The sequence below is a fragment of the Gadus morhua genome, chromosome 7 (genome assembly GCF_902167405.1).
Source record: "Gadus morhua chromosome 7, gadMor3.0, whole genome shotgun sequence".
NCBI lineage: Eukaryota > Metazoa > Chordata > Actinopteri > Gadiformes > Gadidae > Gadus > Gadus morhua.
The window spans coordinates 26,814,039-26,841,524 of record NC_044054.1 but is presented as its reverse complement, the minus strand read 5'-3'; the positions used below and the strand labels follow the sequence as shown (position 1 = coordinate 26,841,524).

Here is a 27,486-nt window from a genome sequence, read left to right as displayed (position 1 = left end):
TGCAGTAGTGCATGTAGAAAAGCCTAGAGGAAAATTTGCTTTTCAATCTGGTCCAAGCTGCAAAACATTAACAATATTATGGATCACTGTATCCAGGCAAAGCATTATATTCTTACTGCATTTTCAACCTTTCACACACACACTCACACTCACACACACACACACACACACACACACACACACACACACACACACACACACACACACACACACACATTAAGTGAAGTAAGAGAGAGTAGTGTAAACGCAGCGCATCTTTTGTAATGAAGTCTGCTGATCTGCTCTGGGATTGGGTAAATAAAGCTTAGACTGTCAGTCTTAGACTGGATAGGGAAGACATTGAGCATTCAATCATATATAACTCTCAATAGGCATACAATCCCAGCATTGGAGAAAAACATCTGCTGATATATAAAATTAAAATTAAATAATTCAAATATATCAAGAATCTACACAAATGTAGAATGTATTCAGAATTCAGAATAAGGATTATCTTTATCATCATCTAATTTCCTGTCGTTATAAGAGTTAAAATAATTCAGCGCGATCCCTCCCCTTACCTGTACAATATTTTTAAGGAAATACATTTTTAAAAAATCACTGCCACTGTGAAGCAGATAACAATTGCAATAAAAATGATATGCATAACCCTTTAAAGAAGTAGAATACAATAAAGGCATAAATAAAACTGCATAGCGTAGCATATAATACAATTAAATACAAGCATCACATGAATGACATACTACAATTAAATTACATCCAAAGAGGAAGTAAGTTCCAGTCAAAATACACAGGCTGTGACAATGCACCAATTTCCCATGTTAAAAGAGGAAGTTTCTCATATAGATTAATACAAAATTGTACATGTTTTTGGGACTCTCAGCTGCAGATCCAGAACGCACCTTGAACAGGCGGGGGGCTGGGGTGCAACACATTTATGAGTAGGGGGGTTGGGGGGGGGCGTTGCCATACAAAGAAAGCCGAGAATGGCCCAGGTTCGACATCTCTTCCATGGGAAGCCTCTGCGCTCCGATCTATACCACTCACAACCCAAGCACGATTGAAGCATCCGTGACACTTAAAAATATCATGCTATTATCCGCTAGTCGTTACAGATTATGTCTGAAGACGAGTGGCATCTTTGACAATGTATTGAATAATGAGAACGTAATCAAAGCCTAACCATCGTTCGATTGGATATGTACTCACACGTCTGGGTTTCGAGCAGATGTATGCATGTATTATCGCGCAGACGTCCCTAAATGTGTCTCTCTGAGATAAAGGGAAAGAGAAATTTACGCAAATTGCTCTGGCACATTTTCCAAAGCAACATGCAATGGTTGACTTGATGCAGGGTGCCGAGGGTGCGACTGCATAAAATAAAAAAATCTATCTCGTCTATGTTCTTGTTCTGACCGCTGGTTAGCGACATGCTATACAGAAATATTGCTAGCCTAAACATCTTCTGCTAGAAGAAATACAGCCTCGTAAAAAAATTAATCCTTCATGAATAAATGACTTACCGTCTCGCGAAACGCGGTTTAATGTGAGGCACAATATCGCTCCATCACCGCGTCTGCCATCAGCGCTGGCAGTCCTGTGACGGTGTTTTTCAGGAATAAATAAATGCTATGGTAAACCAAGGGGGTATTGCAGTGTAAGAACGCTGGCTAGCTAACAGCCATAATAACACGCCCATGCATTGCGTCACTCAACCCTGGCTCACATCACCGCGGGTGACAGAGCGAGGTGCGCGAGCTCGCGGCCGGCCACAGGATCAGGTACGCGCGCACGAGCTGTCATTTGTTGCAGCGTGTCTGACGTCCGAAGGGTGTTGTGTTTCCCTTTTGATAAGGTTTTAAGCTTATCCAAGTTTGGAATTTAATGAAAAGGGAGCATTGCCTTGTGGAACTCACTAAAAAAAGATGTGTCTACTTACCCCAGCCCTGTGTGTGGCTTGGTTCACTGAAAAGACTGGGAGGCTGTATGCGTTGTTCTTCAGCTTCATTGCTGCCCAATAGTGCACCCTGCTGTTAGAGTGGCAATATTAGGCTTACTGTATATGTTGGATATCCATTATACTTGATGTACATTAAATACAATTTTAAGAGTAAATAAAATGTCACATTTGAAAAAAATCCTGTAGTTATTCTCCCGTGCACGGTCTACACCAGGGGTCACCAACACAGTGCCCGCGGGCACCAGGCCGCCCGCAAGGACCATATGAGGCGCCCACAGGCCTGTTCTGAAAATAGCACAGCTCGTTCTTGAACAACTCTTTCTCACCTTTATTAAGTCATTGATGATAATTATTGTGAGAAATCATTAACATTATCAGTGTCTTCACATAGATGAGTATCATTGATCAATATGAACAATATATAACTAAAGGCAAACTGAGAAAATTCGTTATTTCAGATGAGTGTATCAAACTGGGTGCCCTTCGTATGACTCAGTACCCATGAAGTAGCTCTCAGGTTCAAAAAGGTTGGTGATTCCTGGTCTAAACCCACAGACGCTCTATAGGATTGGATTTCGCCATTACTACATGGACAACGAAAATCGAAGGCACTCTTATAGGATAACGTTAAAGTCCTTTACTTAGCCTTGGCTAACGCATTCAAATATCTTGCATTAAGTTCAAGGTTGGTCATTATACATATTTGAACGCAACAGCCCGGGCTGAATTGACATTTTAAAAGCTTGGTTACATTGCGCTAATAAACTTTCAATGCAAGGTATTCAGCTACACAGTGGAATTACACGCCCACTAATGCAATCATATTCCCCTGAACAACCCCAAACTGAAAATAGACAAGGAATGCAATCCTGGCTGTGCTATTATTTATTTGACAGAAGCTGAGTCATGGCATTTGTAGAAAAATAAATTTAATACATTTGCTTAAGTTCTCTCCCACAATAAATAAACATTGCATACCATGTAAGGAATACAAATTGTTATATATTTATTTTGCCTTAAAGACCTAACAGAATCTTGTCTGTCTTTAGATGGAGAGTCATTGGTACGAAAAGGGCACCAATACATTTAAGTCAACACATACAACTGTGCACTTTTCAATACTGAAAATAAAGCAAAAAGAAAAAACACAGATAGTAGTTTTGAGTACCTACACTAAATGTGTATAAATTAGACAATAAAATAAAGCAATTGATTAAAGCCTCCTGAAATAAAAGCAATTGAATAACAGACGACAAAATAAACACAAACTACTCTGCATCAAAACATGACCAAAGAAAAATGCATTTATATAAAAATTAGAAATTCTTCCTAGTTACAATAACGGCAAACTGCCCGGTGGCGCCAGGATGATCCCGAACACATAGAAGAGCCCCATGAGCAGGTTGAGCTTGGCAGTCTTCTGTGGAATCCGGGCGTAGCACCTGCTCCGGAACTGCTTCTCCAGGGGGAAGGCCATGGGCAGGGTGAGCAGGGGCAGGGCCATGCTGATGCTGTAGTGCGTGGCCAGGATGCAGAAGAGCACGTAGGGCACGAAGAGCAGCAGGTTGTACAGCACGTAGGACAGCGTCGGGCCGAGGAGGATGGCCAGTGTGACGATGCCCGCCTGCTTGTCAGAGTCCATGTCTCGGGTGTTGTTGCTGTGGAGGATGGCCTCCGTGTTGAGCGCCAGCGGCACGGCGTAGACCAGCGGCAGCACCGAGAGGTAGCCCACCTGCACCGCGTGGGCGAACATGACCGCCAGCGGGCCGAAGGTGATCAGGATCACCACGTCGCCCAGGGCAACATACTTGAGGCCGATACCTAAGGGGGAGGAAGAGGCACAGGACCAAAATGTCGGATTTCTGTTTCTTTTATGATGGAAATATGTATTTTTGGTGGTGCAAACTGATGATGTAAAATGTAATGCTGCGCTTCATAGTACCCACCTCCAGTATATAAAAAAGAGCTGGAAAGTCCACCAAAATAAATTAGGGCTAGGTGCTCAAGTCTTAAGGTGGATAAAAAGAAGAGGAGGGTGGCACACAAGCACCCCACTGAATATAGCAACGCTCCAAACATCACCACATCTTGTGGGGCGAGGATCTCGTCCACAAGGGTCCTGTCGTCGCTCTTCTTGTGATCTATCCCTTTTGAGAAGTCATAGTAGGTGTTCACGAGGTTCCCCGCCCCATGGACCACCAGCACAGCCACCGCACACACGACCAGAACCAGCAAGTCCACAGAGCCCTCCAGCTTGTATGCAAGGGCACTGCCAAGTGCCACGGGCGTGAGAGATGCACTGAAGCTCCACGGCCTCAACGCTAGCACATAGGCAGCACACTTGGTCCTAACATCTGAGGTCACCCGGGCCATCCTTGACATTTGGTGGGCGGCACGGTAGTGATTTTGCACCACGTCGTTCAACCCACCTTGCCACTGTTGACCATTGTGACCATTTGATCCAGCAAAGACAAATGTATCTACCCTACTTGGTTTGTTATCCTTTGCCATTGTTTTGAAGGTTGTCCGTCCAGGGTATCCGTATGTTGGGGATGCCAACTGCAATTCCTGTAACAAGCAAGAAAGAGGTCATGTTGAAATAAACACAAGCAGACAAGAACATGGATACAAGTGCGCAAGCCGTTTAGAATGCAAGACTAGTAACGAACATCGTTACATACTGATACTGCAGTGGAATAGCAAATAGCTAAATCAGCTACATCTATTTATTTACATAGCAACTTATGTTGTGGCTAATGCAGCAATAGCAGACTGGTTACCTGTACAGCGAACTATCATAGTAGTAAAATTATGCAAGAATAATCTTGATCGGGGGGAAAAACATGACATGAACACAATTTAAAGTCAAATCACTTAAGGAGTCTTTCTCATGTGGGTCAAACAACAAAGCTGACAACTCAGATTAAAGGATTAGCACTTCACTAACTAATTTGCGGCTAGTAGCAAGAGAACCTTCAGCCGGGGGACAGTGGGCTGAAACATCCGTTGTCTAGACCATACCTCGTCTTTGTTAGTGATCCGAGATCCACTATTTCATATGCAAAAGCATATCTCCGTGACCGCATCAAAACATAGGTATGGACCTGGTTATTTAACCGGGTTCCTACGTGTCAATTTAGAGGGTAATTCACTGCCTGATCACCGTTATCCCTGCACCAGGCTGACGCCATTTCCTACAACTCCCTCGATGGTAACTTCGAACAGGTTTCGTGCGGAACGTGTCCCCTGGAACACAATGGTTCCGCCTTTACTAAATTATGATTATGGTCGTTGCTTTTTGTCATATGGTCATTTTAGTGAGCCTAGTGAGGTGTAAACGCGTACCAAACGTAACGCACGGACTTTACTTTCCTTTTTCAGGTTCACGGTTCAATCATTTTAGAACTCTCTATCAAAACGCATTGATTGGTTTTATGTCGGCATCAACAATATTCATTACATTACATCCCCGTAGAACTCTCTGCTGAAATATTTGTATTTTAATCCACACCCATTTTTTAAGTATAATATAGATGCATAGTCAGATATATTGATCCTGATGGATATTCAAGTAGGCCTTTGAAAACCCTGGATGTCGGCCCATAAGAAAATAATAAAATCATATTTAATAAAATAAAAAAAATCTTCTTCAATAATCATTAAATGATCATATCAATCAATCAATTGTCAATGAAAAAAAAGAAAGAAAAATGTATATATTTTTTTTAATATAAACCAATCTGCCAACAAAACGCAGATTTATTCTAGACGTTTTGGTCCGCCTTGACTTAAAAGTTGACTTTGACTTTGACCACACCATGCCCCGACTGAAGTAACGTGAGACCTCCAGACACTGCAAGGAAAAGCACAACAGCAGCAGCAGCAGTATAGCAGCAGCCGAAAGTTAAACAGAGCTGCAAACTGATGCAGTCCTAGGCGTGCAACGACCGTCCGAACCCAGTCTACACTGGGACTCTCGGCTGATCCTCGGCATTTGTCGTTTAACACGCAGAGGCTACAAAGGGATGGAATCAATGGACGAGCGTTAATATACATCATAGAGGGTCTTTCACCTATTATTTGAGGGATTTTATATTCTGGGTGGTGATATCGCAACGATGGTGTATCAAACACTTACAAGTGTAAAGAAAGACGGCTGGACATTTGCTACTGCTGTGACTTTGCTCAGCATTATATTTGCTGGGATGCAAGAAACCACCGCATTTCCTTCTTGGAGATTAGAGGTATGATATAACGATTTACTTTTCATGAGATTAATTATTTTTTTAAAAAGTTACTGAATCAAATGTGTGTGTGTGTGTGTGTGTGTGTGTGTGTGTGTGTGTGTGTGTGTGTGTGTGTGTGTGTGTGTGTGTGTGTGTGTGTGTGTGTGTGTGTGTGTGTGTGTGTGTGTGATAGGCTATATTAGTATAGTGTAATTACTGTCCCGAATGTATGTATTCTTTTGAGTGTTTCAGACCTTTATGCCATTTATTTAAAGGCATTATGGCTTAATCATTGTACTCTCAAGCCCTTTTGCCCCAACAACCAGCAACCTATAAACTCAAGAAGTTCAGACTTTCTACTGTAGACTACCCTAGATCTTGAGTGGATCCGACTAGACTCCCCTGGGATCCTTGGGAATGTCTGATGTTAGTGCACACTGTTTCCTTCCCGCTTGTCATTGAAGCCCCATTATACCCCAACAAAGTCAATGCATATAATGAAGTATTATTCACAGGATTTTCATATGACAACATCCTTTGGAGTAAAGTATGCAAGCCAAATTCCAAGGCAGATGTTAAAAAGTTATGTTTATCTGGAAGAAAAAAAAAACAGCATCAGTATACATTGGCAGTGTTTCCGCAGCCTGACTGCACAATGCCTGGGCCAGTATCAGAAGTAAACATGGCTCGCTTCCATTTAGAAACTCAATGAACCCCCTATGTAAAAGAAACAACAACTTAATGGGATTTAAGTTCAGAGAAAAAATGCAAAGTCCAATATTTCTTTCTGAACTTTGTTCTCAGTTAAACCAGAACAAATTGCAATGCAAGCTGCAAAGACCAGGTGTATTTAGGATGGTGCCTGACTGCCAGGGAGTGGTCTTTATCCTTTAAAACCCAGAAGACCAGAATAGAACCCAGGTGTTTTTGTTTGGAGTCCCATTTGCCGCTTCACAAAGGGGCATCAGACATAACCTTTCTGTGAAAAGTATCATACTTAAGTTTGGAATGTGCTTTTACTGCTGTCTAGGCTTCCTTTTTTCCACGAGACGGAAAGCCGTCGCTTGAAAGTGCTTAAAGTAGGATGATATACAGACGACCAGGTTTTGAAATAACTGAAAATGAGAGCACTATACGCCCGCAGGCTCTGAAATAACTCATAATGAGTGTATTATATGCCCACAGTAAGAAGAGCTCATGCACAACCGACATTATCCTCAAGTCGAGTAATGCTTTAGATTAACATCCAACGGAATCCTCCTGTCACATAGGACTAAAGTTGTTTTTATGCGTTCTTGCGTGCACTGCCTCCAGATTCCTTTGTTTGACCTCGAATGTAAGTTGTGCAATGAGTTAGACCGCCGACGGGTTCACCCTCCATCCATCAAAGTCCACCCCCGGCCAGCATAAAGGTGGTTAAACAAGCGTCTCTCTTTGTCCAAGGAAGAAGCTCACGCCAGTGTGCTGCTCATCGGGATACGCAAAGAGGCCCGCTCACACGTGCTCCACTTGTCCCGGAGCAAGCGCTACACCCTCACCCCGGAGCAACTCAAGTGGGACCAGTTCAAGCTCACGTACAAGTATGTCTCAGATGATCTTTCACCTATGCTCATCCCAGGGGAGATGCAGACGATAAACAGCTGGGGTAAAACCTTGGTGAAGTTTGCAGAGGAGTCTCTTAGATCGACCACAGGACTATTGGTTTTGTGATCACTTTGCTTTTGGTAGCTGGGTATGCATGGCGGCTTGTCATGTGTTGTTACGTAATGATAAATCATAAAGCATATAAAGGCATAATTGAGGAGTAGATTATATGATTATTTGTCTGTTATGTGGTGATTACACTTCATACATTTTCTGGAAATGGTGTGAATCCCGAAGCGTACTTATAATGAAGGAAACACAGTGAAGATAAATATTCGGTTGCTGTTCAGGATGAATGTGTGATTTTAGATAACTACATTCAGATATTGTTATTCGCCCAGATTGCTGTCATTTCCGACCAATTTGATAAATGCCAGTGAAACGCGGCGTGGCTTCTACAAGGCGTTTGGCCTGTGGAGCGACGTGTCCCCCTTCAGCTTCAGAGAGGTGCCGGCTGACCAAGACGCTGACATCAAAATAGGTAGGCCTGCATATCCCTCCCAGGCACCATGGCTGGCTCACCATGGCTGGCTCACCATGGCTGGCTCACCAAGGCTGGCTCACCATGGCTGGCTCACCATGGCTGGCTCACCATGGCTGGCTCACCATGGCTGGCTCACCATGGCTGGCTCACCATGGCTGGCTCACCATGGCTGGCTCACCATGGCTGGCTCACCATGGTAGCACTGAAACGTAATGAGATTATAATGACTCCTGCAAAGTTCTTCATTTGGACATTTGATACATTCAGAAATGAGGATTCTGTGGTCTATGTGTGCATGTAAGACTAGTAGACCAACTATTGCCGCCAATATAATAACAATCATTTATAATCCATTATAACATTTGTATCAAGTGTGGTCGTGATCTTGCAAAGGCTAGACAAAACATCATATTTCATTTTAGTCTTCTACGGCCATGATCAATACATCATATATGTGATTACTTTCACATATTGTTAAAGAAAGAACCCTTTACAGTTCAAAATGTGGGCAAAACCATGGCTACATTTCTTGGGCTTTATGTCACTCTGCTTCCAACATCATCACTACCAGTAATGTTTCCTTGTGACCTTAGAAAAATGGGTACGATTTCACTCACCCAAACTTGATTATACCATGAGTAGTGCTCTATTCTGTTGAGCTATGCTTTCTCTATTCTCACTGCGTTTGCAGGGTTCTAACCAGGGTTCTATTCTGTTGCGCTGTATCCTCTCTATCCTGATTACTGCGTTTGCAGGGTTCTACCCAGTCAACCACACTGACTGCCTTCAGTCCTACCTGCACCACTGCTTCGACGGCATCACCGGAGAGCTGGCCCACGCCTTCTTCCCTTCCACTGGGGAGATCCACTTCGACGACGACGAGTACTGGATTCTGGGAAACATGCGTTACAGCTGGAAAAAAGGTAACCCTGACTCGTGTTTATCTGCTGCCGATCAAACACAGGCTGATAATCAGGGATGCACCAGAGCTCATGATGGATGTAACGTTGATAAACTGAATGAACAGCACTGTTTGCACAGGCGTATGGCTGACAGACCTGGTCCACGTGGCCGTGCATGAGATCGGCCATGCCCTGGGACTCATGCACTCCTTGAACCCCAATGCCATCATGCACCTGAACGCAACCCTGACAGGGCGCAAGCTGATCACCCAGGACGAGGTGTGGGGTTTGCACCGGCTATACGGTACGTCTTGCCAACACAAACGCATGCATGCTCCCCTTTTGGGAGTGTGTTTGGAAGGATCCATTCTTTCGCAACGTCCATTTTGCAAGAGATGAAATATGGTTATTAAAAACATTTGAAAGAGCTTGAGACTGCATGTGTATCTGAGGTCTAGTCATTAAAGTACACCAATCAAATGTGTCTAGCTGGGACTGGGACCAGATGGGAGCACTATTCAGAAGCCGACTCTGAACGCCAACGTGGCCTTAATAAACACTGTGTGTAAACTGTACTTGTGAGTCATCATGACAGTGTACTTCACTGAGTCCATGTTCCCGCTGGAGGCAAAAGCACATCGCCGTGCCAAATTCTTTAGCTGCAGATTCAAGTTACCGATGCTTAACTCTCGCGATGTTTCCCCTTTTTCATCTAAACAACCCCCCCCCCCCCCCCCCCCCTCCTCTCCCCCCACCCCAGGATGCTTGGACCGCCTATTTATCTGTCCGGCCTGGGCCCGGAAAGGCTATTGCGACAGCAAGCGCAGACTCATGAAGAAGCACTGCCCCTCCAGCTGTGATTTCTGTTACGGTAAGATAGAGCGCAGAGTGGGCCCAGAGGAGGGAGAGCGCTCTCTCTCTCTCTCTGTCTCTCTGTGTCTCTGTGTGTCTCTCTCTCTCTCTCTCTCTCTCTCTCTCTCTCTCTCTCTCTCTCTCTCTCTCTCTCTCTCTCTCTCTCTCTCTCTCTCTCTCTCTCTCTCTCTCTCTCTCTCTCTCTCTCTCTCTCTCTCTCTCTCTCTCTCTCTCTCTCTCTCTCTCTCTCTCTCTCTCTCTCTCTCTCTCTCTCTCTCTCTCTCTCTCTCTCTCTCTCTCTCTCTCTCTCTCTCTCTCTCTCCCCTTCAGAGCCACTGAACCGCTGTCTGCCAATGGAGCAGTTGGAGCCAGTTGGAGACCCCGCCATTCAGCTCTGGAGAAGGGTGGGAGGAGTGTGTGTGTGTGTGTGGGGGGGGGGGGGGCTGGGGAAGGCACAGCCAGGGCTTTTAAGAGAGATTAGCCGCTAACTGTTAGAAAATATGCAATAGGAATAACTCATGTTGTATTATATACACTCATATCGAGAGTAAAGCCAATTGGATTAGGACATAGACATAATTAATGTAATCTGTGGCAGGAGACACCTGGATGAGTTAGCTTGTCTAGCTTGTGAAGTCTTCTAGGTTTATTCTGTATTCACATAGTGCACGATCTTGCACACGTTGCAGAAAAGTCCTCCTCCCAATGGCAGTGCAGTGTTGTGGTCTATTCCTCATTTCTCTAACAAGGGACAGTTTGGAGACAGGCAAGAGGATACAATCCCTGGCTCAGAGTAATCTGTTCCCCATTGTTGATTGGGAGACGTAAGGCTGTGGAAAATTCCTGAGTGACTCCAAACCGCTGGAATTTCAGACTGTGGCTTGAGGGTTTGAGACGCACAAGGTCAATTCAATCTTTTGCCGAATTATCCGGAGCAGCTTTTTTTCTTTTTTAAGGAGGCTTTGGGCTGATCATAACAAGGTGTCTTATCGATGTGACCGTCAGCCTGCATGTGTTGTGCCAACCGTGGCGAAAGGAAATCGCTGTGGCCGTCTGCGTGAGGAGCCCTGGGACGTCGGGCTCCTCATAAAGACGGTGGCCAGTGGTTTTCATTTTTGCATTGCGCAGACCAGGGACTTGTCTCTTTGCTCCAGACTTATTAACATTCTCAGACTTTTAATTTACCGCAAGATCTCTAGACAATGACCTAGTGGCAATTATCCAATTCTAGACTTCGTGGCAAGAAAGGCTGAGTCTGAGTTTACAGTATACAGTATCGTTTACTGTGTCCCCATTTTACCCGTCTTTTCCGATGTTTAAACGGCTTATTATTCTGTTGATTCTGTAATGGTATGTTAACTCGTTTGATTTCTATAGTCTTGCATATTAGTTAGACAACGCCACCAAAAATATCCTACTGCTCCAATTCAGAAGCTTGTTGATCCGTAAGTATAAATCTGTTGTACTGTATGTAGATCATAAAATTACACCATGTACCATCATGAAACACCTGTTTCATTCAATATATTATAGATATTGTCTGTAACTCTGCACTGAAGGCTTTTCTTTCATTTATGAATGGTTCTGTTGAAGCTCAGAGGCCTGCAGTAAGATGTCCCACGCTGGAGAAAGACCTTTACCCCTCCTACCCCTTTTTCCTCCCCAGAATTCCCTTTCCCCACCGTGGCTGCCACGCCTACCCCTCCACGGACCAAAACCAAGCTGGTGGCTGAGGGCAGGAATCTGACCTTTCGATGTGGGAAGAAAATCGCCTCAAAGAAAGGCAAAGTATCGTGAGTGTTGAGCTTTTTCGTTTCTTCATCCTTCTATCAGTGCAGCCTTGTACCAAAACTATCCATGTCCAATGTCCATTGAATCGGTTAGATATGGCATTTTCATGCTAGCGTTTCTGTTATGCTGTCACCGCTCAGCTGGTACAAAGACGGGGAGCTTCTGGAATACTCCCGCCTGGGCTACATCTCGCTGAAGGACGACAACATCAGCATCACGGCTAACGCCATCAACGAGGGCACATACACCTGCGTGGTCAGGAAAAAGAACAAGACTCTCACCACCTACTCCTGGAGGGTGCGTGTGCGCTTCTGATGGGGGACACGCCCACGCGCTCTGCCCGAGAGGCGCACACGCAAATGCACACAGCGGCTTGAGTTCGAAGGACTTTTCATTCACCGGGGCACATATTTCTGTTATGTTCTTTAATTTGTTTCTTTACATTCCATGTCTCTCTCTGCCCGGCTGCAAGTCGGTGGGCAGTGAGTCAAAAGGAACCCAGTGCTCTATAAAACACTGCAGTACACAACAAGCAAGGGTTATAGTGACGGACATCAGCTACAGGTTTAAAGTTCTGCCCTTCAGTAGGGATGGCCAAACATGATGTTTACTGAAGGTCATTGGTACCAAATGCAATCCCTATATTATTAAATAAGACCTGATGAACTGCTGCAATCAAAAAAAAATCATTTGTATGTATTTGTTTCATGTGATACACGTCTGTATGTAATGTACTGTTGTATTGTCTCTGAGGTGATGCCAAAAACACATTTCCATCCCAGGACAATAAGTTGTATTCTAACTGCCATTTTTAAAAAAGCATCTTAAAATGCAACAATAAACCTTTGTGAAGGGTTTGTGCATTTGAGTTATTTGCTGATGAACTTCCCACTCAAACCGGCCCAGAATTTATATTCCAGGTAATGAACCTACAATAAATCTACATTGGATGCACATTTCGTTTAGTCAAACGCCTGTGCAGCTCGTGGGACAATCCATATGGAAAGCCTCAGCCAGTCTCTCACATTACTACCATCCGCCGACAGAGCCAGGCCCCGGCTGGCTTCCACACCGTAACCCAGCAGCATGCCCCAGAACACCAGACCCTCTTTCCATGCCCACTCAACGCATCAGGTGCAATAACTCACTAGTGGGGGCCTGCAAGGAGCGTTATAGGGTTAAGGATGTCAAATCAGAACTAATGCATGCAAATGGGTTATTTCTTTGTGCCAGAAACCCAAATGACGCAAGTGGGGGCGTCATTGTGCAGACACGTGCACCTTTTTTGTAAATAGTTATATCACTATCACCATTATTATTATCATCATCATTATCTCTGTGCTGATTTTTTTCCACCTACGCAACAATAGGCAACGTAAATAAATAGACAGCTGTGATGCATAATGTGGAGAACCAATGGCAAAGCCAAGTCTGGACAATCTCTCTCTCCCCCACAACAGAACAAAGCGCAGAGACAAAGTGTAGTGCTTAGAATGACATCACCTCTGGAAGTCTACCACCCAGCTGGGTTCGAGGCAGGAGTTTTCTTTTTACCCTGATTTTAGTGTTTTTTTTTCCTTCTCTGGCAACAGCTGTCTGTTTGCAAAGCAAAGATTCATAAAAAAATAATGGCAGACCAAATAAAGTCTCAAACTTTATTACTTGCAAAAACATTGCCCCCCCCCCCCCCCTCCCCTTCCAGCCCTGTCCACTCTTACTGGCTCGATGGCCGACAGCCATAAAGTAAATATCGGTACAATTATGTTGGGTGGAAAAACGTTCTTGATGATACATCATTATACAGTAGCTCCAGCAGTCAGGAAATTCCAACCTTTTAAAATCTGGTCCTCACGTACGGGATAAAAAAAAAAGAAAAAAAAAAGTACATTAAGGTTAACTCAAACTACAGGAGGCGAAAAGAGTTCGGACCCTCATCTACAACAGCGGGAAAAATAAGATCTCTCAACTTTCTGAAAAGTTTAGACAACAGCCTACGGTTAATTAAAAAAATAAGTACGGCTCATCTCGGCGCTATCCAAGCAATGAGGAGGGACAGCCGGGGACATTTATGAACACTACGAGGTGTGCCAAACGACCGCCACCGCGCTTTTCCAGACCGAGACGCCGATAGATCCCATGATGCTTTGCACCGAGGCTCTCCGCGGCGTTGTCCCTGGACTCAGAACTTGAGGCTGAAGCCCGGCCCGACCGCCGAGGCCCCCTGGTTACTGGTGGTCAGATGGAAGCCCGTGTCCTTCAGGTCATCGTCCCCCTGGAGGGCCGGAGACGGAGAGGAGGAAGAGGGGGGGGGGGTCAGTCACATCACAGCGGGCTCCATCAAAACAACACCATTCTGCTCCTTATTGATATCTTATTAAAATGTGAAGGGGAAGTCACGCCGGGTGTGCGAGCCGGGCCTAAGAGTTAAGAGTGGGACGGGCTGAGCGTACGATCGGGGGGCCCTGATCGGGACGTCCTGTGTGTCCCTCTGGGGAACTCATCAGGGGTCCCGAATCTCTGATGGCCATCATGGAAAACACACAGAGCCACAGAGCCGGCCCGCAGTCAGTGTGTGATGTCTTTACCATCAGACGTATGGTGTGATGCCTCTACCAGATGGGATGTATGATTTATGATAGAGTGCTGGTGGTGGTGATGGAGCAGGGGTTGTGATGGAGTGGTGCTGGCGATGGGGTGGTGGTGGTGGGGGTGATGGCGCAGTAGTGGCGGTGGTGATGGAGTTAGGTGGCGTGTCAGAGTGGCGGTGTTGACGGTGTGGTGGTGGTGGTGTGCGACGCCGAGGGGGGGGGGGGGGTTGCTGACTGTTGGGGGGGGCAGAGTGGTGGTGGTGGTCTTACCAGCTGGCTGTAGCCCAGCCCCCCCTCAGGGGGCCGGGGGCTGCTGCCCCTCTTGACGCGCTGCTGCTCGCTCTTGGCCGGCCAGGTGGGGAACATGGAGGGCTCGATGGGCAGAGGCGACTCATTGAAGTACTCGTGCTTCAGCCCCTCGTCCGACAGGACCCTCTTGCTGGGGCAGTAGGTGAGGAACCTGGGGGGGGGGGGGGGGCACAAAACATACCGTCACTCGTCCGAATACGGAGGAGGAGGAGGAGGAGGAGGAGGAGGCGGCGGTGACTGGAGGTCTCGTGGGACGCAGCGGTCGAGCGGGCGGACTCGGCCGCTGTGTACACACAGAGGCCTCGGAGGCCACGACCCCGGGGGTCTACCGCGGACCGGGGCCCTGTGCAGCGGGGAAACCCTCGTTCCCGTGGAGCGCAGAAGGCTCCCTTTACAGAAGCCCTCGGCGGCGAGGCGGCGGACGGCCGGGGAGTCAACCCGAGTTGTGTTTCCAGGAATGCAGCGTGGAGCGCAAGAGGCCCGCTGTTTTAAATCACCGTGGAGGAGGACGGAGGATTAGAAGGGCCCTGCTGACGGAAAGCAGACGCCTCCTCGCCGAGAGATGGTCCCAATCCCCCCCCCCCCCCCCGTTCTGGAACTCAAAACGAGCGCTACTAATGAGGTTGACATTGGGAGGTATTTTAGTTATCTTGGAAATGCCGTGAATTCGAGAAAAGATATTAAACTGTCGTTTTATGCGAAAAACGATCCGTCATTAGCCCCGCCGGCCTACGGGGAGCCAGCACAGAGGCAGACCTCGGCCCGCTCTGAGGTCATACCCAAACAAGCGTCCGCCGCGCGGCGGTGTGAGGTTCCAGGAGGCTGTGCCGTGTGTACCTTTCCAGACCGCATTCCTCCAGAGGCCTGCGGCCGCGCAGGCTGAGAGGCCGCCGGCCGCCGTACGGCCACCGCGAGGAGCGCTGGGCCAGCCCCCGGTCTCACCACACACTGATCTCATTCTCAATGCATTCCTAGGTGACCCTGTGTGTGTGTGTGTGTGTGTGTGTGTGTGTGTGTGTGTGTGTGTGTGTGTGTGTGTGTGTGTGTGTGTGTGTGTGTGTGTGTGTGTGTGTGTGTGTGTGTGTTGAAAGCAGTTTGTAATCCCTTTCCTTAAAACAGTCTTATTAATCCTAGCTTAAGGAAAACTGCATGAACAAAAGAATAACAGGAGAATGCATTGTCCTAAGGATTGATGCGCTCTACAGTAGAGCTTTGAGAGACACAAACATTGCAGGCCGAGTGTTTGGGTTGCTTCAGCTGTGTTTACCGGGGATGTAAACAGATGTTTATCTACAGGCGCCCAAACACTGTGCAGGGAATCGGACGGTTTTCAAAGATAAACACGGAGGTGAATCACAGAACAAAGGTCTCCTGGACTCCCAGCAGAAACAGTAGCGCCGTGTCCAGGAAATACAACGTGCTGTGTGTTTTTTTGGGTTGCGTTCAGCCGTACTTGTTCATGAGGTCAAAGCCCTGGTCCGAGAGCAGGGCTCCGAAGCGCTTGCGGAGGTTGTTGTACGGGTACTCGGTGAAGGTCATCTTCTTCACAGCCGGGAGCTCGCCGTAGCCGGGCCAGATCTTCTCACTGGGCGAGCCAAGGTCCTGGAGGAACACACAGAGCCAGTTAACACAACTTCTCTACACCAAAGAATCACGGTGGGTGTTGTGGTGAGGGGGGGAGGGCGCTTCATGTCTACAACAGTCGGCTCGGGGTTAGTGGAAGCAAATGATCGATTCACGGAGGAATCGCGATTCTTATCTTCTAGGATTTGAACGGCTCTTTGAAGTCTGAAACCACAGCCTTGGGGATAAACATGTTGCGTGTAATACATTCCCTTCTAGGCGCATCTGGCTGAAGCACCGTGTTTCATTGTCAACCATACCTTGAAAATCTTGTTGATTTGGTCGATTTCGGATTTACCCGGGAAGAGAGGCTTCTGGGTAAGGAGCTCGCCGAAGATGCAACCCACGGACCACATGTCCACCGCGGTGGAGTACTCCTGTTGGGGAGAGAGAGGGCGTTTAGAGGGTCAACACTTGAATGCAAAAATATATAAATACAAATACATAAATAAGAAATAAACCAAAACCAAAGAAAAAAAATATTAATTATTATAAAAATGTAGATAAATACGAAAATATTTATCAATACAAATAAATAGATGAACAAAAGAAAACATATTTATAGGTTAAGAAAGATCCACAGTAGCCACTAGTCCCAAGATGGAAATTCAATAAGAAGGACCCACCTTGGCCCCCAGCAGCAGCTCTGGGGAGCGGTACCACAGGGTCACCACCACGGGGGTGTAGGGCTTCAGCGGAGATCCGTACTCCCGCGCCAAGCCAAAGTCACCAATCTGGCAACCAGGGAAACACACAAATACAGTCGTTACAAGACATTCACCTGCTTCAGCGACATTAACATTCATAGAGCATGTAAGATGCTTCTTTATTATGCGGGTGTCACAGCAGAAAGCAAAGGAACCTGAATGAAGGATAAAAATAAGAGTAAAGTTTGAAACAACTGTTTGTCCATATTTCCCTCTATAGTGAGACTGTGGTGTTATGGTGAACGTAACGCCTGTGCGTGATGGAGTCCACACCTTGAGGATGCCCTTGTGGCTGAGCAGCAGGTTGGACGTCTTCAAGTCGCGGTGGAGGATCCAGTTGTCGTGGAGATGTCGGACCCCTCTCAGCAGCTGAATCATCAGGGTCTTCACCTCACCTGCCAAGGGAGAGGGAGAGGGCGAGAGAGAGCGAGAGCGAGAACGATAGCGAGAGAGATACTGATGAGTTGGTCATTATAGTTTGATAGGGCTTAGACATCTCAACATCACATTTCAATAACTTTCTCCATTTTGCGCCAAATTAAATCAAATGTTTCTGATAATAGGAAGACCTTGGTGTATTTGAAACTGCCACATCGTTTCTCATGCCAGACCTGGCAAAACAATATTTCATAAGTCTGGTTTACGGTATATTTACGATGATTTAGGAAACATTTAGGATGTATAGCGCTAAATACACAAAGAAAATGAAAGTGTAAGAGTTTGTCCTGCAATACAGAGAGGCATTTCGGGTAGAAATGTCTCTAGCAATTTTAATAGAAGGTATCACTTTCAAGAACATCCTTCTCAACCACTTTTAACAGAAAAAATACACCAACTCTGTGTTATCTGCTTTCATTTGACCCTGGTCCAAAGGAACACTCTGCCCGATGACGAGCCTGTGTAATTTGCGGATGAAACTCTATACTGCCCCCTTGTGTACACTCTCAGGGGTGCAAATTATTGAGGACCGAAAAGGTGTCATTATTTTGTGTTTAAACATTTTCCCATTAATACATAGATCTAGCAATATACAATAGATCTAGCCTTACCTGGTAGGAAGGGCTGCTTCATGGTCTCCATCAGACTCTTCAGGTCATGTTCCACGTAGTTCATCACAATGTAGATCTTGTCCATGTTGCTTCCAACCACAATTTCCTGCGACAGCGGATACAGTGTCAAACATGGGGTCTAGAGAACATCCTGATATTAGCACGTGCTGAATGGAGATTAAAGTTTTAATCTAAATTTGTGTTTACCCTGACGGTGACGATGTTTGGGTGCTGAGCCTTCAGGATGGTGTTGATTTCTCTCAGCGAGGTGATGGGGAAGCCCTCCTTCTCCTTCTCCATCTTCAGCCTTTTCAATGCCACGATTTCATCTGAAGACAGTCACACACAGGCTTAGAGGCGCAAGAGAACAACAAGGCCCGAGTGGCGTGGGTCGATACAATGCTGTCCGTCATTGGAACACTGTCGTGATACAAAACTATAATGCCGTGAAGGATTTCAGCTATTTGATCACTGTGAAGAAGAGTGCATGTCGTCTTTGCATTGCATTAGACGCATGTTCCAATTAAACCGTGAGTGATTGAAACCCAGTTGTTCTCATATGTGCAGGGGACCGTAAAAACACATACTCTGTGGTCCATATGCATTCCTCCTACCTGTCTTCTTGTCTTTGGCTCTGTACACGACACCATAGGTGCCCTCTTCGATCCGGTTCAGACACTGGAACTCCTCAACACTTCGACAGCCCTGTGACATAGCGGGGGTACGAGAGGTTCACAAAATGAGACTAGGAGCACACACATTCATACAAAAACAGTTTAGTATGGTACATAAAGGTACACATAGCATACGGACACTTGGCGTACCTGCAGCGCGGGCAGGTACTTGGGCAGCTCCTTCTTCTGCTCCACGGGCGAGATGGGCGGGGAGTCGGGGATGTAGTTCTCCTCCGGGGTGGGCGAGCGGGTCTGGGCGTGCGAGCCTGGGGTGGGCTCGTCCCCCTCCACGGCCTCTCCGTCCTCCACCTCGTCCATGTCCTCGCCGCTCTCCTCCGTGGTGTCGTGGTCGAAGCGGGACTCGGGCACTGCGGGGCCCACGGGGGTCATTTCACTTTCTACTCTTAAGAGGATGGCGCTCAACGTTTTAAACTATAATACAGTTCTTGTATTTTATTCTTTTATTGTACGACTGTTTCAATGTGAAGCACTATGAGTCTGCCTGGTGTATGAAAAGTGCTCTATAAATATAGTGACCTTGCCTACTTGTAATCTTATAATAAATCTTGTGTTCTATGAAAAGGTTGTCGATTCCACAACTATGATGACAAATGATGAACCGAGATCACTTTTTGAAGGACAGAAAGACTAAATGCAAGGGATTCAAGCAGGGGATCCCAACACGGGTCATGTGACAGGACTATGTGGCCCATGAGAGGTGGGAATGGTTAACCCACCTGCAGGAATGTGGGTCCCGTTTTCCCGCTCTTCCTCAAACTCCTCCTCTGACCGATCGTCTTCACTGACATCTTCTGCGAGTAAAACAAGATGGAGTTCAATGAAACGGCGGGAGCTAGGTTAACCTCTCCGCTTTGAAAAATAACACTTTGGAGAACGACTTAAGCTAGGGTAGGCAATTCATTTTTGTTGAAAATCTCTCGCAGATATCCAATATCAACACATGATCTTCGCATAATTATGCAAATATTATCACGAGAGCAGCACAGCTATACTAAGTGTAGGCAAGAACTTATTTACCTGCACTTGGCGCTTCAGACCTTCCTGAGGCAGAGGCGGACTCTGCCTCTCCATTGTCCTCCTCCTCATCATCATCATCCTCCTCGTCACTCTGGCTGCTAGACCCCTCGTCTTCCTCTCCGTCCTCGTCCTCAGAACCGGACCCTGACCCTGTGATACGGCAACAGGTTCAATTTGATCAGCGATGGAACCTTTTTCTTTCAGTCACAGGCGCCCTGTTGAACGACCTCCCAGCCTACAAGAAGCTTTGTACGATTCAAAAGTATGTTGTAGGAAAGAAAGGGGTTGAGGGAGGTTGTACCGGGTAACACCCCTTTCCCACAGAGCCATAATCGAAGGACAAACACAGGTAGATAACACTAACCATGATGGGTACTGCTATTACTATGACTTCTATGTAGCATTTAACTTCCCTAGTTGATTCTACTTCCATGTGGCCTTGCACATAAAAAGAGCAGACCCATTCCTAGTGTTATAAGCACCCCCTGTGTCTGTCCTACGACCACGCTTCTGTGAAAAGAGTCCCATTTTGGGACGTGATCATCAACCAACAGGGAGAGGGTTTGGATTCCGCTTTACCGGCAGAGGACTCTGCCGTGCTGGTCTTCCTCTCGCTGCCGCTGATGTCCTGCAGGTCAGCCAAGGGGTCTTTGTCCTCTGGCTTCTCCTCCTTAGACACTGGGGAGGGGAGAGGGGGAGGAAGCAGAGTTAGCCACAGATTAACGCTTCAGACCTGGGTGCCCACTGCGGGCGTGGGAGGGCGGCTGTTAGACTTACCACCGGGCTTGCGGGCCTCACTGAGGTCGGGGCGGTCCCGTGTAGCCCGGCTGGGGCTGCGGCTGCGGTGGCTCTGCTTGGCTTTGTCCTCGTACTCCTCCGGGAGGGCCCTGTGCTGGGACGGCCCTGTGGGGTGAAGGCGGTCCGGAGTTACTCACTAGCTGTGTTCGACATGGTTCCCCATCACGGATATAGTGCACTATATAAGGGTGCTCGCCATTTTGTATTCTCAGTGGTTAATTACATGCACTTAAAGTACCCAAAATTTGAGTGAACATACGATGTTCCCTACACGTTACTTCTGTATACCACAATGTAATGCGGCCGTGTTTCTCCGGAGGAGAAGAAGAAGCTGAAGAACCGCGAAAACGAATACATTTAATGATGGCGTCTCCGGCTTTCGTTTAGAAATGTCGACAATTTGTTTGGGATTTAACAACGAAAATGTAACATTGAAAATGTATTAAAAAAAACTTAAATAAAGGAAATGTAACGTTCAACATCAATACAACCTCCAGCTTTCCTTGAGAGTGCCCGGTTTGTTTACATGATGTGGGCGCATCTGTCTGCATCACACAAATACCCGGCGCAATTACTGACGCAAATGACGTTTAGAAATGTCTGAATTCTCGTTTGTTCGTTCCCTATATAGTGCACTCTATCATAAACACTATATAGGGAATAGTGAGTGAGTGAATAGGGAACGATTTCCAACACAGCTACTGTGTGAGAAGGAGCCCGTCGGCACGGAAACACGGAGCAGCAGTTTATACTGTGCGTGTGTCGCGTATATATATATATACGTATATAAAGAATGTAATGGTGCCTGTTAAAACATGATCCCGTACTGGATGACACTCGTAGTTCGATGAGCACGAAGGAACGGTTCAGGATGGATTGAATTACGGTATGGCAGAGAGAAAACTGTTTTAGAGTCGCAGCCGTATAATTATTCTTAGCAGGACTTTAATATACTATTGTATGTTCACTGCCACTCAAATGTACTATCACACCGGTGATTGTGAGCCTGGGTGATGCTTGTTAGAGAACGGGCAATGTGAAGCGGAGCGAGCAGTCGTATCTCCCGCCGCCATTATGATCATCATGGATTTAGTGTGGAAAATGTGATGCAAAAAAACGACCTAAATCAGGGGGTGATTGCAAACATTGCTCGACGCACATATGTTATAGTAGCGGGAGCACGTCATGTTGGGCTGTCTACGGGGATTTCCTCCAAATGTGACGAGGGGAGCAAGTAAGGAATAAATGTCTTGCTCCTAATCGAAAACCGTGAGATGAGCCGAACCGTGACTCGCCTGAAACGCTACACCCCTCAAGATTTGCAGTAAATTGAATGAGAGCAGACAAAGTCATAAAATCCCAGTAGGGGTGGCACAAAAATGATGAATGCGATTTACATAACTAACTGTACCGTCACACCCCTAGTGATCATCATCCATTTACACAATAACCAAATAATTCAGCGTCATTCGTCACCAGTGTACACATGGATCAGCTCATCTAAATCAATACTCTACGCGTCGCGCTAGACGATCCAACCCCCCGCCCCGCTACAGAGGGCGGGGGTCTCCGACGGGGCACGGCGGCGGCGAGACTGACCTTCGCGGCGCATCTCGCGCTCCTTCCGGCGCTCCTCCGCCCTCCTCTCTCTCTCTTTTAAGTCCCGCTGCTCCTTCTGTTGCTGCTCGCGGATCTTACGGTCGCGCTCGCGCTGGCGCTCCAGTTGCTCCAGGCGGTCCCTGTGGTCCAGAGGAGATACAGTCATCCAGTCAGGCGTTCGGCAGACACCCTCCCAACCCCCGTCAGCTCTACACAACAGAGCCAGAAAAACAACATGTTGGAAGGAGATACCGGGCACAGTGTTAAATCACATCAGAGCACAGGGGGTTATGCACAAATTGGGGTGAGGACTAATCAACTACTCAATATGAAAAAATCAATACGAAATAATATATAGTCATGCAACATTTTATCATTTCATAACGCTAACTTTTACATGTAATTGCCCACTTAGGCTCATCAAATTAAATCAGGTGCAAGTTACAGGTACGGAACAGGTTAACTGAGGGAATGGGACGACGGAGTCACCTCTCTCTGCGCGAGTGGGCCCTCGCTTGCTCCCGACGCTTCTGCCGCTCCCAGTCCCGCCTGGCCTTGTCCTCCTCCCACAGCCGCTTCCTGCGCTCGCTCTCTCGGTCTTTGTCCTTGTCTTTGGGCCTGGGGTGCTTTGCGTCTGGGGAAGGAGAGGAGGAGACACGTGAGTTGGAGAACCAACCGAAACGCAATTATCTGAGTCTGCACATATATGCGTACCAAATGCATCAATTGGTAATAAATTAAGAATAGTCAATGAAGGTTTGTTTGAAACGCAAAAGAAAGCGTTTATCCATTGAGCCATGGGGTGAATGTCTTGAAATTCTGTTTGCAAGCTCCAACAAAATGTCTTGTTAATACATACATTACATTTCTTTGGAGAAGCATTGTTCAACCTTTAAAGGTTGGGCATGGGATTTGCGAAAAGCCAGCAGATTTTGAAAATAGACAACTCAAATGGTCCCACCCCCTCTCCTTCAACGCTGACTCTGACTCCACCCATTCCAAGTACATGGACGCGCAATCATGCACGAGTGAACACAGATGCGGGAGAGCGAGCCAGGCTAGCTAGGTTGGAGTTTAGGGTTGTCTTCTAGTGCTAGGTCCAAATGTGGATTAGCTAGTTAGCAAGCTCCAGTAGCTACCGCAGGATAACAACAAACAGAAGCTAGCTCTGGGTCAGGAGCTTTGAGTACATGCACGAAGGGATCACGAGCGGGGGGAGTGCAGTACGACCGTTTGATTGTCGTACTTACTGTCCAATGCCACTCGGTGGTTCTGCTAATCATTGGCTGGGGTTTTTCAAGCCCTGCCCGTTCCACAGATGATTGACTTTTTTTAATTTTCATGTCAGTACCTCTAACTCAGTGGCTGTAAGTGGGTTATGATAAGGATTTCAAGTAATTTTGCAAAAATGGACAAAAAACAATTCCATACCCAACCTTTAAGCAACTCAACTAGCAAATAGCCTGTCTCACCTCCTTCATCCGAGTGGCTACGGTGACGTCTCTTGTCTTTCCTCTTGTCCTCCTTTCTGTGGTGCGACTTGTCCTTCCTGGCCATCTGCTGTGGGGGCTTGATTGCGAGTGAATCATCTTCCTCTCCCCTGAAATCAACCAGGCAAACACATTGCGTCAGTGTCATATATAAACAGCTATGACGTCAAGACTATGAGGGTGGAATGGTACAGTCACTCTACAAGTTGTGCATTTGTATTGGTTTCAGGTCTCACTGCTGCTCACAACCCTTCCAGACATAAAGATACCTCTCGGGTGCCTGCGACAGACCTGCTGGACTCAGATAAGGGCTTTCAACCGTTTGCACACACAGTGACTTTTGCTCAAGGAAGCAAGCACCTGTTTGGCTGTGATCCGAGTCGTCATTATAAAACATGTCGCCCACTCCTACATTGACGCACCTGTCCTCTGTCGAGCCTTCCCGTGTGTACGGCGAGTTTTGAATTGTTATTTCCATTCTTTGATCACGTAATTCCCCTTCTTCCGGAGTGTCCCGTTTAGCTTCCCGATCATCCACCTGTGGAACAGGACATGGAGCAAACTGCGCAGAGGGACAGGGAGACATATGGTTAAGACAGTTATAATCATCATCATCATCATGTAATGACATCCAATATTACGCAAGCCATTAAATATCAACAATAAGGTTCTAGTATTAAGGCCTTACTTCATGAACCACTAGTTAATAAACCATAGCTATATCTATGACTCCTTTATTGATATCTTAGAAGAACTAAAGTGTAGAAAACATAAATGCATTTGAGAGTTTGAAGTAGTTTGCATTTATCAAACAACTTAGTTCTGGTGTGGTTTACATTTTTCTGGCGCTTGGGCTCCGTCTTTTCCTCTAGCTCTCTTCTGCGTTTTTTCTCCTGTAGAATTTCCTCAAGTGTCTTCACTTTCCAGGTGTCCTTTGTGTCCCCCATCAGCAACCACAGACCACCACCTAGAACACACAGGCACAGTGACTCCGGTGACCAGGAATCCAGAAAGCTTCAATTGGATACAGACAATGAAGTGTGTCATGTGAATGGAAACATTTGATGTCGAGTGTGTAAAGGAAATAAATGATTTTGGTACGATTACGAGGGATTATGAAAACACAAAAGGAAGAATACTACAGTTGATTCATTTTACAATATATAGCTGCGGACCCATTGAGTACTAAGGTTGAATTATTCGGGCCGTTCCACGAGGGTTAAGGTTAATATGGAAGGATGAGGATCAATCTAATGGCCTGTTACCTTGGTGCCTTGTTTGTTATCCATAGCAGAAACTTCGCACTTTCACTGGCAAAAATACAAAGCAAAACACACCAATCCAGGAATGACTCAAAATGGTTTAACTTCTGGTTCTGGCGCAATGATGTCCTTCGTTGAACTAACTACAACTTGATAAATATAAAAAGATTATTTGCGTAATAGGTATTAAGTACATGTTCTTCCGATAGCTAGGGTTGTCAATTATCTAGGTTTTTGTGACTACTATTACGAATGTAGTAACGTTTCAGACGAAATAATATATTACCTACTACTAGATGAAGTGGGTAATCGTTTAGTAATCGCAGCCAACACCAGCACACAAACTACTTTAAGCAACGACCCCTTCCATACAGAGATATATCATATAGTATTAGTTGGTTTTGGTGACATAAACACATTGCCCGCTTACATAACTCGTGCTGTTTAGAAACAAGCTACACAATGTGAAGCTAACCTACAAACTAGCATGCACTTTACCGGTCAACCGGAGGAATTAATGACGTTGCCGCCAGGATATTTACAAAAAACAAAATCATTTTCTTAGCCCTTGATAAAAAAATAATGAAAGTGTTGGATTAAATGTGTCTTCTTGGCAATTTAAATTGTTAAACAAACCTGTAATAAGCTCCGCGGTATAATGAACACCGGAAGACTGAACTCTGTTCTACTTCCGGTGTCATTGTTAATGCACATTTTTGAAAATATAACTCATATTTGAGATTACGGTCATAATAGCTCTAATTAATGAAAAAAACGATTGTATCCTTTTTTTTCTCCACTTTATTTAAAATAAATAAACTGACGGAGAGAATCGGGACTATGATAGGAAACGCCCCCTCGCTGGAGAAAAATAAGGGATGTTTGCTGTAAATGTGAATGCAATACTAACATTTAAAACGCCCATTTGGATTTATTGATCTTTATTATAGACACAGTGCATCTCTATGGGTAATGCACGCTCTGGGTGTGTGTGTGTGTGTGTGTGTGTGTCTGTGTGTGTGTGTGTGTGTGTGTGTGTGTGTGTGTGTGTGTGTGTGTGTGTGTGTGTGTGTGTGTGTGTGTGTGTGTGTGTGTGTGTGTGTGTGTGTGTGTGTGCGTGTGCGTGTGCGCGTGTACACACGCATGGAACCTTTCACTGTGTACCTGTGGGTGCAAGAATACGACAAGGAAATCACATGTCTGTTGGCTTGTCATCAATGCTGCCGTTATGAAAAACTGTCTTGTTGAGGCGCCTTATGTCATCTACTTAAATGCAATAGTCAGCCGTTGATCACAAACTGCACATGAGGAGTGTTTACATTTGCATAGGTATGTGTGCGTGTATTTGTGTGTATGTTTGTCTGTGTGTCTGTGTGTGCATGCATATCTTGATGCATCAGATGTTTCTGCATATACTTTTGGTCTTCTATAAGAGACTGAGGCTAAAATAAGAGGCTGAAAACAGAGAAAATATACCATCAAATATAGCCCCAAGCTAGATAGAGTGGCTTTAGGAATCAAAGGGACGATTATCTTTTTTATTATGAGTGCATAAGAGCTAGGCCTACATCTCACTCACACACACACACACACACACACACACACACACACACACACACACACACACACCTAAGCTGTGTATCTTTAAAGGAAGTATGCATTTGTTTTTATTATAAGTGCATAACCGCTAGGCCTACATCTCAGAGATAAAACAGACAGACAGACAGACAGACAGACAGACAGACAGACAGACAGACAGACAGTCTCTTCAGATTGATGTGGACATGGAACATTCAGAGATGTTGGAGAACCCGACGGAGTCGTTTGAGATTCATAATATCGTCTGGAGGCGCACACAGCTTTCGGCTGTGATAATATATATCATACGATATAGATATCTATGTGTAATATGACATTATTTAAATATAGAGCTCCAGGACTCCCGCCGGAGCACCCGGAGTGTTCTACAATATTTACAGAACACGGCCAAAGGCTGTGTGCGCCTCGCCATTGCGATACATCCACTGTAAAAAGAGCTTATGGTACCGTGACCACAAGCTGCTCAGGGCCACACCCCCACCAACCTCCTTGAGCCGCCTCTCTCCTCCTCATTTGCATTGAAGCTGCAGACACTGAAAAGGTGCGTATGGGGAAAGCTCAATGTGTGACTGGCTCGAAGTGGCTCTAATTCTGCACCACGGCAGAAATTCGGGAACGTCTTCCAATACTGTGTTAGGGGTCTACTAATATCTTTATTAAAGCATCCATAAAGTAACACGCCATGGGACCTTTAAACTCAGTAAGTGAAATGAAAGCAGTAAGTTTGAGTGATCTCTGAATTTCATTCCCAGCAACTGGTGCACTATAAGTAAAAGCAGTCTTTCCAAATTCTTTCTTTATTGATGGAACATGTAATTGAATATAACTACTTGAACGCAGATTATACTCTTGCCTATTGAATTTTAAAAGACTAATTATGTGATAAGAATG

The 27,486-nt window shown here is 45.9% G+C and overlaps 4 protein-coding genes across 6 annotated transcripts in view; 1 reads left to right on the top strand and 3 right to left on the bottom strand.

Moving 5' to 3' along the window:
* mib2 (MIB E3 ubiquitin protein ligase 2) overlaps positions 1–1,716 on the bottom strand; it is a 31,611-nt gene extending 29,895 nt beyond the window's left edge. Inside the window, exon 1 of the mRNA XM_030361775.1 lies at positions 1,524–1,716. The gene's annotated coding sequence lies outside the window, so the exon portion shown is untranslated. The remainder of the gene's footprint in view (positions 1–1,523) is intronic.
* A 1,113-nt stretch (positions 1,717–2,829) lies between these two features.
* On the bottom strand, positions 2,830–5,171 carry ubiad1 (UbiA prenyltransferase domain containing 1). The gene is made up of 3 exons (XM_030361817.1): positions 4,982–5,171; positions 3,907–4,528; positions 2,830–3,781 (listed from the first exon to the last, which is right to left on the bottom strand). The coding sequence occupies exons 2-3, from the start codon at positions 4,469–4,471 to the stop codon at positions 3,294–3,296; spliced, it is 1,053 nt and encodes a 350-aa protein (XP_030217677.1). The 5' UTR covers positions 4,472–4,528; positions 4,982–5,171; the 3' UTR covers positions 2,830–3,293.
* Positions 5,172–5,806: 635 nt separating this feature from the next.
* Positions 5,807–12,717, top strand: mmp23ba (matrix metallopeptidase 23ba). Its single transcript, XM_030361812.1, has 8 exons — positions 5,807–6,204; positions 7,630–7,766; positions 8,172–8,311; positions 9,070–9,237; positions 9,356–9,520; positions 9,977–10,087; positions 11,735–11,861; positions 12,000–12,717. Exons 1-8 carry the CDS (start codon positions 6,079–6,081, stop codon positions 12,172–12,174), a joined length of 1,149 nt encoding a protein of 382 aa, XP_030217672.1. The 5' UTR covers positions 5,807–6,078; the 3' UTR covers positions 12,175–12,717.
* A 783-nt stretch (positions 12,718–13,500) lies between these two features.
* cdk11b (cyclin dependent kinase 11B) lies at positions 13,501–25,699 on the bottom strand. 3 transcript variants are annotated; one of them, XM_030361781.1, is made up of 21 exons: positions 25,633–25,699; positions 25,000–25,044; positions 24,571–24,701; positions 24,157–24,296; positions 23,717–23,844; positions 22,734–22,878; positions 22,245–22,453; positions 20,625–20,750; positions 20,427–20,525; positions 19,848–19,997; positions 19,547–19,621; positions 18,960–19,177; positions 18,750–18,840; positions 18,343–18,464; positions 18,136–18,241; positions 17,360–17,481; positions 17,006–17,113; positions 16,640–16,756; positions 16,210–16,358; positions 14,718–14,907; positions 13,501–14,131 (listed from the first exon to the last, which is right to left on the bottom strand). In XM_030361781.1, exons 3-21 carry the CDS (start codon positions 24,679–24,681, stop codon positions 14,039–14,041), a joined length of 2,499 nt encoding a protein of 832 aa, XP_030217641.1. In that variant the 5' UTR covers positions 24,682–24,701; positions 25,000–25,044; positions 25,633–25,699; the 3' UTR covers positions 13,501–14,038. The 3 variants fall into 3 exon arrangements, with proteins under 3 accessions (XP_030217641.1, XP_030217644.1, XP_030217643.1); XM_030361784.1 differs by having other exon boundaries at positions 22,344–22,453; XM_030361783.1 differs by having other exon boundaries at positions 22,245–22,384.
* Between the last annotated feature and the right edge of the window lie 1,787 nt (positions 25,700–27,486).

Excerpts from the sequence above, each read along its gene's own strand:
- mmp23ba (XM_030361812.1), top strand. The coding sequence starts at position 6,079 with ATGGTGTATCAAACACTTACAAGTGTAAAGAAAGACGGCTGGACATTT. Across the intron at positions 9,238-9,355 it reads GCGTTACAGCTGGAAAAAAG|GCGTATGGCTGACAGACCTG; the intron begins GTAACCCTGACT and ends CTGTTTGCACAG. Across the intron at positions 10,088-11,734 it reads CAGCTGTGATTTCTGTTACG|AATTCCCTTTCCCCACCGTG; the intron begins GTAAGATAGAGC and ends TTTCCTCCCCAG.
- ubiad1 (XM_030361817.1), bottom strand. The coding sequence starts at position 4,471 with ATGGCAAAGGATAACAAACCAAGTAGGGTAGATACATTTGTCTTTGCT. Across the intron at positions 3,782-3,906 it reads CTCTTTTTTATATACTGGAG|GTATCGGCCTCAAGTATGTT; the intron begins GTGGGTACTATG and ends CCTCCCCCTTAG.
- cdk11b (XM_030361781.1), bottom strand. The coding sequence starts at position 24,681 with ATGGGGGACACAAAGGACACCTGGAAAGTGAAGACACTTGAGGAAATT. Across the intron at positions 24,297-24,570 it reads AGCCCAAGCGCCAGAAAAAT|TTTGCTCCATGTCCTGTTCC; the intron begins GTAAACCACACC and ends CCCTCTGCGCAG. Across the intron at positions 19,178-19,546 it reads CGGGACCCACATTCCTGCAG|TGCCCGAGTCCCGCTTCGAC; the intron begins GTGGGTTAACCA and ends TGGGCCCCGCAG.